Source organism: Gambusia affinis, linkage group LG13 (genome assembly GCF_019740435.1).
Source record: "Gambusia affinis linkage group LG13, SWU_Gaff_1.0, whole genome shotgun sequence".
Classification (NCBI taxonomy): domain Eukaryota; kingdom Metazoa; phylum Chordata; class Actinopteri; order Cyprinodontiformes; family Poeciliidae; genus Gambusia; species Gambusia affinis.
In genome coordinates, this window is record NC_057880.1 from 11,541,862 (window position 1) to 11,557,247 (window position 15,386).

A 15,386-nucleotide genomic window follows, 5' to 3' on the forward strand; every position below is an offset into this window, starting at 1 on the left:
GAAGTAAATTAATACCATTCACATTTAGACTCTACTTTGTATGCACTGGAGGTGCTATGCAGTATACTATGATTTTAATCCACTCTAAATTTACTAGCTCATAAATTCATCCAATTTGAGTTCAGTCCTACTTTTTTTCAAATTTGGTGTGTTACTACTAATGCTATCCCAGGCAGTAACTGGCTGACATGTGCCAAATATAAAAAAATATTCTCATAAATGTTTACAAATGAGCTCTGTATAGATTATGTGAAAAAAGAAAAAATACAAGATGTGAGATAGAAAGTTAAGCTATAAACAATGATTAGAAAATGTAGTAAAAGTTGTTTGTGCATCCATTGGTCAGTAACTGGACATAAAACTACGATGATATCGATCATAAAAGATACATGATCGATAGCATTAGAAAATACTTTGGATATCATTTCACTGAACTTGGATGCAGAACCACACGCCATTCTGAGGACGTATGTAGAGAGGCTTTAGTTCCTCACCCTCTCACGGGCAGATAAACAAGGTTGGTGACATCGACAAACTCACTTACTCTTTGCTACACTGGCAACAACGTGTTGCTTAACATACGTAGTAACAGTTTTATGTTGCTCCCAACACACTTCACTCCTCAGAGGTCCGTCCATGATCAAACTAGACTCAGGCAGGAATCGAAGCGAAAGCTGGACAGGCCTGAAAAAAGGTCTGTTTTTACGACTGTGTATACCTACTCAGACTGACAGAGGAAACTTTTTGGCAGGAAGTAGTATTTTGCATAACGATTTGATCATTTTGAGAGCAACCGGTCACAAAGAGGCGTAGCATGACTGCGGCTCTCTGGCATTTGTGCGGTGGCTGACCTGATGGACTATTCTGCTAGCTCACTGAACAAGAAGGTATCCATTGTGGTAAATGAAAGAATCTGTCATTACAGACAATCGGTACGCTTGACTGAAATTTCAGCTGTCCACAGACAGCACACTTGGAGTCTGCGCAGTTCACAGAATACACATAGTAAGGGTGAGGTCCTAAGTAACTGATTAAAAATAAAAAAGGAAGGAGTGGAAGGAGAAAATGAGTACAACTGCTCTAAAGGAAATTGAGGATGAAAGAGGAAAGTCATGTCACTAGCTTGGCAGTACTTTGGATAGATAAAGCAAAAAGCTAATCAATAATTATCAATGCTGACTGATAGGAAATGCTTATATTGTGATGCATTTTTCAGCCATATCGGCCAGACTTATTGGTCATTTAAAAATATTTTGACCCCACTTAACAGTATTTCTATGCATTACCCTTTATGCTGACTCATGCTCTTACTTTGCTTATGTATTGAGAATGACATCTGACCTCACTGGTCATAAAAATGTGTCGTTTTTTTGTTGTGTCTGTGTGGATATGCCTTATTGAACAAGCCATTTTGTTTTCCCTGCTTGCTGTTCTGTGAGAGCACAGACATCATCAATGGAAAGGTCTTTTTCCGCTCTCAGACACATCAGCACATACAGGTAAGAAAACAGAGCAAAAACAGATTTTCTTTTCCCTCACTGAACTGAAAAGGAAACACTCAACATATTAAGGACTAAGACAATGTCCATCAATGTTTTTGGGTGGTAGAGAACAGACACATGAGCTCCATTTTCAAATAAAGCGATTGCAGCAGTAAAATATCTCAAAGGCCAAAGATTGTTTTGTGTTCTGGTTTTTAACAATTGATACTGGGTGGATGAATATGTACATACAATCAATTAGGATGAATAGATTTTGCACATTAATATGGAGTTTTGCAGACCATGAATCTCTTTGCTTCATGTCTAATCCATCCCAGTCTCTGCATTTTTTTGATATTCTGAGATGATAAATTGTTTGATGGGTGGTATTGGGGGATACACAGATTCTGTGCAATTAATTTTCACAATTTTACACATTATTTGTGTCAGATTTTTACATTGTAGGTAAAAAACCAAGGTGTTTGTCTGCTGCTGCATTACCACAAATCTCAACATGCCACAGGTTCAACTACATTTTTAAAGAATACTTTGATAAAAAAAATATATATTTATATAATATTTATATTTCCACTTATATCTAGATATATTCTGAATTTTGTTCTTGAAATTCTGAAGTTCTGAGCAGGAGTGTAGATTCAACGTTTGCCAGGCATATCACAAACAGTTTGGGATGTTATTGTGTACGACAAGAGGAGTTTGTATGCTAATTTGACTCCCCATTTGTTCCCCTCAGAAATACTATGCATATTTCTCTGAGGCAGGAAACTCCCTCTAATTGGTTTGACAAAATATGCAACAATGTTTAGAAACGGGGGAGCTCAGCTTTAGCCGATGAAACACGGGGGATAGATTAAGGAGAGGAAACATCTATCAACCTGCTAAATCTCTGAGCTTTTCTTTTTTTTTTTTTCCAGGAGACACCTATTCAGCTCTACGAGACTTCAGGGACCAATCTGAGCAGCAGAACAGGTCTCATCTTGCCCCTGACCTCTCTCTAAATGAGAGGCAAAGGGGTCCTGCGGGTCCTGCTACAGCAGCGAACTGAAGTGCAGCACTCACGGCCTTTTGCGGTGCGCGTCTCGATGTGGACCACATCTGATTCTCTGTCCAGCCCCATTACCGCCCTTGAGAGAATGTAAAGAGCAGGAGGAAATGGAAGGGAACAGAAATAGGGTTTGGTGGATACGAGAAGGATAAATGAGAATTAGAAGAAACGAACAGAAAGCTTTGTTGATCATAGCAGCAGTAGATGGACATTGTTGTTCTCAGAAACCCATAACAATATCATTTTATCTCCTGTAAATCACTCAGGGTAAAATTAGCTCCAGCGGTGGCAACTAATCTCAATTTACCGAAGCGTCAACAGGGGCAACAACAAGAGAAGGGGGGTGACAAAACGTCCACTGCTCACATAAATACCAACCATGGCAAATGGGTGTTGTTATGAAATTGCAGGCAGCTGCAACAGATTTGAAAAATAACTTTTTGACATAATGTGCGTCAAGGAATGGCATTCAAGAGCACAAATAATGCATTGTTTCGGGCTGTGGCATAGACACCATGCTCCACTAAATTATGAAACATCTGACTGTTCACGCATGTGGAGAGGGTGTCCTCCAACCAACCTCCTTTCTTTTTTGAATAAAAACAAGAACACAGTTGGCTGGAGTCATACCATGGCCAACCCGCGAAACGGACTCATCAATATTCACCGCCTTGTGCCTGCGCAGTAAAGACGTCTAAACGGCAACAACAACAAAAACAGCATGTTGTGTTTGTGCTCCAGAGAAGACGGCACAATATTATATCAGCCCTACGTGACGGGGCTGTAATCAGTTTTGGTGGTTGACTCCTGTGAGGGTGAGGGGTTTTTTTTTAACATAGATCACTGGATTCATCTGTTTACAATCCACTTCACAATCGTGTTAGTGATCAATTACAGGACAAAACGGGAAGTCATACCAGTAGAATCTGCCTGGCATCACGTTTTCATGGACAAGCTGCCATTTCTTCCCAAAGTCCATTGAGCTGTAGAGCTGCAAAATAACATTTTGATCCATTGTTTCACACATTAAAAGTAGGCTGATGATAATGAGCGACACGTGAGAATAAAAACAACACTTCATTGTGATTATTTTTTTTTTCCTCCAGATTTACCTTGTAGTCATGACTGTAAGCCAGAATCCAATTCTCCTGTGCGGGGTGGAAGAGGAGGCTGAGGACGTTGAAGTTAATGGGAAACTTCTCAAAGCTTGCCCCTTCATCCGCGCTGATGAGAACAGCGCTCTCTACCTCTGGGTCACTAAGCATCAATATCTATGGTATGGGAAGCCGAGCAAGGGGGTAAAGCATTAGAAAAGAGTAAACGAGCTTCAGACCTATTGGTTGAGCAAAACTTAGAAAAAAGACATAGTACAGGAGCATCTCAATAAGTTAGGATATCACCATAAATATCTTTTTTTCAGTAATTAAAAAGTAATTTTGCAAGTCAATCATATTGTCAATTACAAAGTAATAAATGAAAAGTGTTTATTTATATTCATTTTTGATAATCAGTGTTATTGAAAGCCAAAAATTCAATTTCTCTGAAATTCACAGTGCATATAAAAATTTCTCACCCCCTTGGAGGTTTTACCCTTTTTACAAATCAATCATGATCAACAAAATGTTGTTGTTGTCACAAAAACCCTTGAATGTCAAAGTGAAAACTGACTCATCTGTACTCGCTCCAGCTCGGTATTGTTCCCAAAACTTTTCACTGAGCTCTGCTTGACAATCATCTCAAGGCTGCAGTAATGCCTGTAATTTGTGCACAGTTTTCTAACACTATTTTCCCTCAACTTAACTTTCTATAAATATACTTGGATATAGCACTCTGTGAACAGCTAGCTTCCTTAGCAATGACCTTTTGTGGCTTACCCCTCCTATAGAGAGCATTAATAACTGTTCACTGGACAACTGTTAAATCAGCAATATTTCTGCAGCATAAATCTATTTCCATGGGTTTCTAAATTTTCTGAGAAACTGAATATTGTGTATTTAACAAAATTATCAGAAACAAAATGGTTAAAATATATTACCCTTTCTGGCAGGAATTTAAAGTTACATAAATGATCATCACTTTTTGAATCAAGATGCCAAAACAATTGAACTATTTAATGATATTCTAATTTATTGAGAATGACTTGTGGAACATCTGACAGAAATAAAAGTCAAAGGGAAAAGCTGACCTTTTGCTTGTTGGTTGGACAGACATACAGGTAGCTTAAAACTGTCCTCGATGTCACTTTATCATTGAGTTTGGTGTAGGTGCTGCCATAATCAGTGGATCTGAACAGAAACAATATTGTATAACAATAAAAACAATAACATCCATTAGAGAACTATCCAGGTTTGCCATGTTTAGCCAGTTAACTGTAAATCATTTTCTTCTTAACAAGAAAGTCTCTCCAGAGCTTTCCATACAATTAGAGACATTTTCTGACATTCAGGCAACATGTTGCTTTAAAGTGTAAAACAGATTTGACAGAGACTACTGTAGTTTAACATTTATTCACTTTTGTTGCTGTTGCTGAGGATTGTCATGCTTTGTCTTGTTTGGACTGTGAATTGTCTCATATATGGATCAACTAAGAACAATTGTAGTCAAATCATTTATTACTACTATGTTCGAACAATATCCCCCTTATGGTTCCTTGTGTCTTTCCCAGAATTTTGACGCAATACTTCCAGATTGAGACTCTGGGTTTTTGTTATGTCTCAAAAGCAAAGGTTCAACTTTCCTAAGACTAATGCATTTCAGATTAAAGATATTGTCATCCAGATATGATTTAAGTTTCCGTCATATCAGCACCCAATTAAGGCATTACTTAAAATTATCTCCAAGTGCCTGGAAAAATGGTACAACAGTAAAGCAGATTAGGATGACTGTTTTCGAACAATTAGACCACTTTGATGTTACATGAATATGCAAGGGCCATAAAATCCCACACTCTCCACATGTACTGGCACCCTTGTTAAAAACATTTGAAAAACCTTTCTTATTTTTATTTCAGCAACAGAATCTCAGTTTTTAAAAACCCAGTTTTGATTTGTGATGGTGTGTGTCGGTTGCTTTTCCAAAGACCTTTGTTTGAAGTCCTTCTTAGAGTAAATAACCTCATCAACTCTTTGCAACAATAGCAAATTTTCCCTAAACACCTGGTGTCTTCTGACAGGAAAGTGAAAATGGGTTGTCAACTGGGTCTTAGAGTAGGATAATGATTTCTAACAAATCTACACGTAAATTGTTCCCCAGACAGGATTAACCATCCACTATCCACATCACAGCCGTCCAAAATAAATCCTTTTGAAGACCTTCGGGAGAACTGAAAAGAAATACGGAATATACTGTACAAAACAGCAAGCGAAAAAGATTAAGAAATTAAAATCTAACCATAAAATTGGTTTCAAACAACCACAACTAGGCTTTCAGAATGTTGTATCTTCTTATTTTGTAAAGGCATTTTACTTCTTTAGTATTTGTAAAAATTTCGGATGTGTGTTAATATTGTACCATAGCACAAAACACCACCGGGTCTAATTGGAAGTTACATCTTCTTTATCCTCTGACAATGCAAAAAACTATGAAGGCCAAAAGATTTCAATGACTCAGTTTTCTGCATTGAAAGTGAAGCCTTGAATAAAGCAGAATTTTAGCAATGTGTTAAGGTCACCTTTGTAGTAGTACATTTTTCTATCAAATTTCTTAACAGAGTTATATTCAATAAATGAAAATGTACGATGAGGATTGCTTGTCAAATTAACAATACCAGTTGAAAAATAAATATTTACAGTAAGTAGATATTAAGCTTTTTTATCAATGCCGCATTAAAAATGTTTTTATCGGACTTATGTAATATTTCATTCCTAAATGTTACATTCTCATGAGCTGCAAAAGGAAAATCAAAAATAACAACCAGAGGCTTAAAAACATCAGTCTGTATAATTAATCTATATTATGTGTTTCACTTGGTGAATTTATGTAGCAAAATAAATTAACTTTTCAAAAATATAAAATGTTATTGAATGGATCTCTCTGTGTTATATTTATCTCAAATTATTACTACTTTAAATCTGCATCAGCTCAAAATTCAGCTAATTTAGATTGTTTGTTGTGTCCTCTTTTCACTGTTTATCTTTTAGGAGAACATAATATGTGAATGCAGAAATGAGCCAGTTGTTGGCCTTAATTAAAATGTCTATGTTTGAATGAAATACAAATATCCACAGCAGTGTTTAAAGATGCCTGCACTTTACTAAGGTGACTCCAATGCTTTGTCACTCATGGCTTCCTATTTCTTCTTTCCACAAACGGCCAATCCATGTTCTCAGTTCTACCTGGGTGGCTCCAAATGTAATTTCACAGCATAATTGGATGGGAACCCACCGTCTGCTGTGATTGTCTGTGCATTAACTTGAACTGTTCCTGTTGGGATTTGTTTGCACAAACCGCGACCAGTAAAAACATTTGTATTTAAGCGTTAAGTGCTCCTTGTCTGTTTCTGACTGAGGACCTCTTAAACGATGTGATTACAACGTGAGGCTTCATCTGGAAACATAATGGGAATCGAGGCGTGTTTCGCCAGCGCATGCATATCACCCATTGATCTGCATGCTGCGTTTTGCCACTAGCAGAGGCCCAGAAGCTGTAGACATAAATCATTTATGGTGTTGTCAGGGAAATCATTTACTCTCTTCATTTTATAACATGGAGATCACTGCTTTTCTAATGCCCCTACTAAGAGATCTCCACGGACCCCCTCAGGTACTCTAATTTGCTTGTAGGCCATTGTTAAAGGAACCACCTTGATGATGGAATACCTCCTACATACAATATGGAATTTCAAAGGGAGGGTGTAGGGTGGGTGTAGATGCCTCTGGAGAAACAAATATTAATTTAAGGCTCTTGCTTGCCGGACCGATGGTCTTTTTTCTCATGCATATTTCAGAAAGAAATGAATTCTCTTCAGCCTTGTAGAGAGGTGAGAGAAGGCATATCTGAGACAGTATTGGACTTTGTGGTATAATCCTTAGTGAATTCTATTCTTATTTATGACCTGACAGGGCACTGTAACTCACCCTTTAATGCATTCGGAATGAAATTGCTATGACTATATAGCAGCGATTGCATGTCAATTGCTGCTGAAACAAAAGGTTACAGATGACTATCAATCAAAAAGTCAATCAGAAAGTTTCTAGGTCAGAGGAAAAGCACCACAGATCCAAACAAAGAAGCTCTCAGATCAGTCATCCAGTTTATCTTTCAGAAACAGCCTTTCAAAAAAGTTTTTGTGCTGATGATGGACAGAAGGTAACGTATTCTCTAAAAGCCTCCTGAAGTCTTACTAGACTTATTTATGGGGCTGCAGGAAGCAGAGAGGAGGATGGTTCAGTCTTAACCACTTCAGAACGCTTTATTAAAACATACTTCACCGTGGCTTCCACTACAACTTGATTGTTCATATCCTAGAGAGGGGGAGCACTATAAATCATACTTACAGTATGCTATGCTCTCCATGAATATATTATTCTTATTGTCTTTTTTTTTTTGGTTTCTTTATTTTTAAGCCTGGTGCCTTAACCTGTATATGTTTATACTGGAAAATAAAAACAGCTCTGATTAAATTTAGGAAAACCTACCTCCAGAGTGAGCTCTCGGTTACGGTCCCCATGGTTAAGTCATACAGTTTAGTCAAAATCAGGATCACCTGCAACAACAGCAGAAACAGAAGGATTTTTCACATTTTGTTACACTGCAAACTTGGTTTATTAATATGCCAACTCAAAATTGAGCATTTAACTACAAAGCTAAAGGAAAACTCTAAAAACTTTTCAATTTTTTAAAATATATACATCTGAAATGTGTGGGTAACATTTGTACTTAAGCCCTCTTTCTGTCAACACTTTGTAGAGCTGCCTTTTGCTGTGCTGGTTTTGCACTTTAGAGATTTGGCATTTTTACAAATCTTTCTCTGCAAGATAGCTCAACCTCAGTCAGATTAGAAGGCGTGTCCGTGTGATCAGCAATATTTAAATGTTGTCATAGTTTATAATTAGCTTTAAGTCTATGACTTCCTATGACAAGAATGAGTAAACCAGTCAGTCGTAGCTCTGACTGCATGTTTAATTTTTCTGCTAAAGAGTAATCCTATGCCAACATCTCAAGTATTTTGGAGACCTGTATTTTGCTCCATTCATCTTCTCTTCAGCTACATCTGATTGGCCGCCCTTAACAAACCAAATCATCCCATGATTCATAGTAGGGGATAGTGTGTTCTGGGTGTTATTTTCTGCCTCACATAGCAGTTTGCATGTGTGCTGTATATTCTCTGACAATCCTCAAAATTACCCAAAGGTGACTTATTTTAGATCATTCAAAGACTGTTGAAACAAATCAGTATCAGAATTACCAGATATAATGGGTCAATATATCCTTTTTTGAATTTTGTGATTACAAGACACCAAAATATGACAAAGTTCAAGGGGTATTTATACTCAAATTGTTGAAACTATACTGCCTCTGTAGCACACATTATCTCTCTACACCCAATGAAGTCAACTGGATAGGACATGTTTGGCACATTTCTTTACCAATATATATCAGCCTCATGCAGGGGCCGTCTCGACGACAATAACGTGTCATTTTGTCATGATGTATCAGTCTACAGGTTGTGGGATTGTGAAAGGAAAAAAGCTCCATGTGTTATTATGTCAAGTGTTGTGTCTGTATATCATGCAGAATGATACACATTAAATAACAAAATCTGAATTGCTCAGTGAACAGGAAGCAGACATGGAGCTAATAGCTGAATGGCTCCTCCCTCTCTTTTTGCTCCCTTTGTTCCTGCTAATATGTTGTCGAAATTTGTAATTGAATATTGAGTCTTATGTTAGGTAGCTCAAGTCTGCTGTCACACGTTTTGCATACTACCTGTGGTTGGTTCGAAGGAAAACGAAAATATTGCCCACTTAGGCAAAGATAGGAGAGGAAAATGGTCTACAAATGCATTACTGTCACTCCAATAACATTATAAAATACTTCCCGTTTGAATGCTTATAACTCAGGCAAGAAGGATGGACAGGATAGACAGTTTGGGGAAGAGCAATGAGAAGGGATGGTGGATAATAACAATAACGGCATATAAAACATGATATAATATGATGATTTCCTTTTTTAACAGAAACCATGAAAGACGGGACAAAAGCTCAATTACAGTGAGTTTAAACACATTAACCTCATGGGGACCCATGGAAGGAGTTATTAAACTGTGAAAAGCTGCACAGACTCAGAGGAACAAAAGACACGTCACTAAGTCTGCTTTGGAAATGTTAAAAACCCAATTGACCCACAATTTAGCCATCAAACAGCCACTATGCATTGCTGGGACTATCTGCATTGCAGGTTAATTAACCAATCACACGGAGAGATAAGCATTTGCATAACTAAACGCACCGTGTCTGCAAGGTCCAACGCTGTAGTCCGAATCAATTTGGAGAACAGACTTAGTTAAATGGCTGTGATGCTGGGCCTAATTGCCTGCTTTGAAAAATAAATACAAGAGAAAACTCTGGCAAACTGTTGATCGTTTGTCTCCTCTGTTCTTCTTTTTTTTGATACAAACACTGACTCGGTGTCATGAGACATAACGATACTAGAAGGCAAATTGAATCTGGGATTGATTTTATTAGTGTCAAACTAGAGGCAGTTTCTTCTTTACTACAAGAAATCAAACACGGTGTACTAACTCAGCATATGGCACAGAAACGGCTTTGTGATGGACTGAGTTAAAAACAGGAGAAGTCATAACAACTATTAGAAAAATAGTTGTTTTGTATTTTTTATTTCAACCCAAAGATTTAGAAATGACAAAAAGATAATATGACCTCATAAAAGAGGTCAAAGAAATAAAACTGAACTTAGGCAAAAATACACACAAGCTGGCTGCACAAACAAACATAATTGACCTAAAGAAATGACACACAAGGGTCAATATACTGGCTGATCAGACCAATTGAGACACAGTCAGGCAAACTAAACAGAATATAATAACTAATAAATAACAGTACAGCTACATTTGGCTAAACTAAGCACCCCAAAACAAAAAGCAAAAATATTAAACTTTAAATACTAATATTTACTTGAATAGAAGAAATTATCTAAAGAAAGAAACTACAAATTCCCTTTGCCAGCAGGAACTAGTGATGCAGTCCAATCAGTATTTAAGCCTGCTGAGTCCCATCTTTTGTCTGGCAACTCCATGTCATGTAAGTACCAGCAAGAAAAAAAAACCAACAAGTTAATCTTAAGCCAACAAAATTGACTTTAAGTTGATATAAATACATATGCCAACTAAATGTGACTGCTAACAAATAGAACAAATGTATCCAAATCAATTAATACATATTTTAATTGAAACTAAAGTGTTGTGTTTCTATGGAAAAATTAATTGTGCATAAAAAGAGTTACAGACTTTGGAGTGTGGCCATGGGTTTGGCCATCACAGAGTTTCACTTTCACTATTTTGTATTGGGAACAAAGGCTGCAAAATTCAAAACTGAATCAGCACAAGCAGACAAAAAAATATATGAAAACACGGTTAAGTGTTTTTTTTTTATGCATTTCCTCACCATCCTGTTCCAAAATAGTTCACTTTCTAAAAATACCAGATTACGAGTAAATGTAAACATTGAGTTACACTACAAGAAGTTTGCAGATTCGCTTTACAGTGTGGCGAACGATTTGTGATGGAAATCAAATGCCCTGAAAAAAACCACCCCCACAATAAAACCTGGTGATGGAAGCATCATGCTGTGGGGATGAAACTAAATAAAAGGTTGTTTGCAATAGCTCTGCCCCTGTTAGGGAGTACAAATGGGATGTATGGAATGAACTAAGCAACTTTCTTCACCAAAACAAATAAATATATAGTCTGAGTAATACACAGCTGTGCTCATATGTTAGCATTCCCTGGCAAAATACCATTGTTTGTTGCATTCGAGGGAATTTGAATGAAAATATAAAAACTACAAAAGATTTTCTGTCTGGTTGTTGTTTGGGTCAAGCCGTTATTCTTAAGCAATTTTGTTTGTTAAAATCAGAATAACGACAGATACCCAAACCACCTTGGTCAGAGATTTCCATAAAGCAGTTCTGGATATTTTCCTGTTTAATAACAATGGCCAGTTGATGGTTTTGATGTTTGCAATGTAACCAGTTGCTCACGATTTCATTAGACAGGGGTCACTTGAGTACCCGAAAAGAAAAGAAAATATATCTGTCAGTTGTACCCTGAACATTTCTATTGTTTGGAGGTTGGACACAAAAGGAAGGACCCACCAAGAAACTGCTAATGTCTGTTTTATTTGTGTTTTTATTTGTGTTTTTTGCCAAAAATTTTCTTTTTGGCAAAAGGCTTTTAAAATTCTTGGGCAGTTCTGCAGGCTTGTATGGTTAAGATCTCTCCACTGTACTATGATAATATTTAGGCTAGTTAGTCCCTTGAATGTTCTCATTTTCCTGTTGTAGCCAATTGAAAGTTAATGGAAAATCTAAGTACACCACAGATATAGTTTCCAAACTAAAAGTGAATCTTTATTGAGTGTTTTGTGATAACATCCTCTTATCAATTAGGAGAAATTTCCATGCACTTTTTTTTGCTCACATATCTGTAAAGCATAAGCAAAATTAGGAATCACATGCTTTTCTGATAGACAGTCTGACTCCTCTCCAAATGTAACATTTGTGGTTGTGTCAATAAAGTTACATTTTGGTGTCATCACGCCAAATGTTTGTCTCTGTGATGTTTGGCACAGCAGTGTCTTTCTTCTGGCAACTACCTGTTAGCCCTTTTGTCAAGTGCCTCCTTGTTGTGTATCTTGAAGCAGCTAGTACCCTGCTTTTTCCTGAGAGTACTGCATGTCATCTGAAGTTATTTCTGGATTTTTCACAATTTTCCTGGCATTTGTGGCTGGACTTGGTTTCAACAGAATCCCTCATTTTCCACTTCTTAGTAAGGGCTTAAACAGTGTTGATTGGCATTTCCAGAGCCTATTTTTACATCCTTTTCTCAGTTCTTTAAAGTGCACCTGCCTTTTCCTGTAGATTATTAGATTTTTGTTTTGTTTTCCACACTTCAGCAAAATCAGTACGGCTGAAACATCCAGGAGTCAGTGAGGAGTTCAGAAATTCATATACTTATATACTGTATATACACTCACATACACTAATTACAAGCAAATCAATTACAGATGAGATGGCTGCAGTCTAAATGACATCACATCCGGTTTGACCTTTGGCAGAAAGCTCACAGCTGCTATTTTAGGAAGTCCTATGAGTGTACATGTGGTAATGTGTATATTTCTGAACTCCTTTGTATTATATCTTCTTTTTCTGTTTTTTGAAGTGTTAAAAGTGTATTTAATTCACAAATCAACTTTTTTTTTGCTAATAAATATTCTAAATAGGTTACTTATGGTGGTACCTTTATGTTTCTATGCAAATTTTGACATTTGTGTGTGAATATGTTGAATTTGACAATACTTTACCTAGAACTATGTCAACGCTGGCCTCCTTTGGTGAAACAAAGCCTAAGTAGTTGAACTTTTCCATTGGTTGCACCAATACAATTTTTTCACAACTTTGTGTGATTCATTTCATTTGCAATGTAGAAATAGGGTGGGATGGACCTGCTCTGCTTTGACTGTTGGTGACGGTTTGCTGTTGAACTGACTGTGTCTGCTCTTCTCATGACACAGTGAAGATGGGATGCAGGTCTCCAACAACACAGAATAGAAATAAATGAAAACGTCGCAAGAGGGTTTAGAAAAGTGGATAAATATTGCAACAAAGTGGATAAGTTGACATCTGCCCAGTTTGGTGGAATTTTTCCAAATATTCCAGAAGCTGAGGTTTTGCATTCACAGCTGTAATAGTTACATTTTAATGTCTTACTCCAGAAAATCACCAAAAAGAAACTGAACAAAGTTCACAAAAATTGTTTAATGAAACCTTTTTTTGTTTTGGTTGTTTTCTCTTCCCTACTTCACGGCCGCTGCACCTACATGACAAAACTGGATGACAAAAATCCTCTTGACACCCTCACCGTAATTGCCACTAAACATTCTGTCTTCACTGTTAGCAACATGTTTTTCTATCTGGCTCATTAACAAATGCTGACCCACTGGGTCTGGGTCAGTGAAGATCCACCTCTGGGAGTAAAACATTGAGGCAGATGACTGTTTGGATGATTTCTCCCCCGGTGCGTTCATCACTTTGTGTTCCCATGTGTTCAACGTTATGGATAGGATAAGCAACTGTGATAAAGTCAGTGGGGAGAGACTGCTGCAGACATGCAAATGTTGAAGCACAAGACCAACAGACCAGTGTGTTTTGGTAATGCTAGTGGAGCTTGGCTATTAAAGTTGCATTTAGCACAAAACTGTATGAATCGCTGCAGCAGCCTTGCCTTTTTCTAAGCTCTGGTATCAAACAAACAGAAAGTGGCTCCCAGAATTATTTGGTGCCTTCAAGGTAAATACAATTCTCCGTGCATATCATCGTTCACTTGCATACACGAAATTAAGTACGAACCCTGGAAGGCCAAAAGCAGTGCATTTATTCATGTTTATGTTTTATTGATGTGAGCAAAGAGAGCTTTGCCTCTGGAAACTCAACCAATCATTTTTCAGATTGGTTTTCAACCTCAAAGTAGTTAGGTTTAGTCATCCTTTCATCCCCACATTCTATTCATTTTACTTACTTCATTTCTCAATCTTGCCTCCATTCTTTCAATCCCACTTCTTCGTTTTTTTTTTGTTGTTTTTTTTTCACACTTTAAAGCAGGTTCTAATATACATTTCCGTACAACATGAAAAAGCATCAGGACGGAAGCTGTGTGTGCATGCAAAGACTATGAATCCTTCAGATAGCTGACTGGACACCCTACTTGACAATAAATGTGTTACTGCTGTAATATCATTGTGATGTACTGCGTCAGCTCAAAGCAACCATCTCATCTACACAGACTCGCACACTCCAGCAACACAAGTGTTGAGGCATGCAGTGTATGCAGTCACACTGTTGGACCAAATCATGTCTCCACAAATTCCATATCAATCAATTTCTTGACAAAAGAGAGAGAGAGAGAAATCTTGAAATATAAACGTGCTTCAATGGAACGTGAGAGGCATCTTGACAATACGCCGGTGGGCAGAAGTTTTTTCTACACAGCTCACAATTTAGGCATGAATCATCTTTGTTCCGTACTGCAATATGGCTATTAATAAAAAGAAATAGACTGTTGGCGCACATCAGCACAGTAATCCGGCGCTCTCTAACACCAGGCTTCAAACAGAACCTGTTGCTTACTCAGCCTCCACTAAAATATCATTAAAAAGGCACCCCTCAAATATTGTTTCTTTCTAATTGGGCAGTGGAGGAAAGAAAAGGAGCCACGTAATCTAAACATCACACCTCCAGACTGCTGTTTCTTTCTGCTTAGGAATAACAAATCACAGGAAGAGGAAGCGATCTCAGAAATGTGAAGAATACAGCTGCTTTCATGTGGCTCCAGCACTCTTTTTGAACATAACCAGAGGGGACAACGGAGGCAGCTAAATTAATTTCCGAGGGACCACCAAAGTTGATGGCAGCGAATGTTGTAAGGCTCCTTGTAATACAACAGCTAATGGGTGATACTAAGAGAAGGCGTGACACATTCAGTATCTCTGTTTTACTGTCTGATTCTGAAAAGTTCACAGCAAAGGGGATCCATATTTACATTCTCAATAAAACAAATATGCAAGTTTATATATTATACTATAAAGACATGGGTGTAGAGATGC

At 37.4% G+C, this 15,386-nt stretch overlaps 1 protein-coding gene across 5 annotated transcripts in view; it reads right to left on the bottom strand.

Moving 5' to 3' along the window:
• sorcs3b (sortilin related VPS10 domain containing receptor 3b) overlaps positions 1-15,386 on the bottom strand; it is a 77,473-nt gene that overhangs the window by 45,778 nt on the left and 16,309 nt on the right. For all 5 annotated transcript variants that reach the window (XM_044136514.1, XM_044136517.1, XM_044136515.1 and 2 more), the window contains exons 2-6: positions 8,184-8,251; positions 4,733-4,832; positions 3,660-3,818; positions 3,465-3,538; positions 2,562-2,626 (exon numbers count right to left, since the gene is read on the bottom strand). In XM_044136514.1, coding sequence (XP_043992449.1) covers positions 2,562-2,626; positions 3,465-3,538; positions 3,660-3,818; positions 4,733-4,832; positions 8,184-8,251 — 466 coding nt within the window. The remainder of the gene's footprint in view (positions 1-2,561; positions 2,627-3,464; positions 3,539-3,659; positions 3,819-4,732; positions 4,833-8,183; positions 8,252-15,386) is intronic.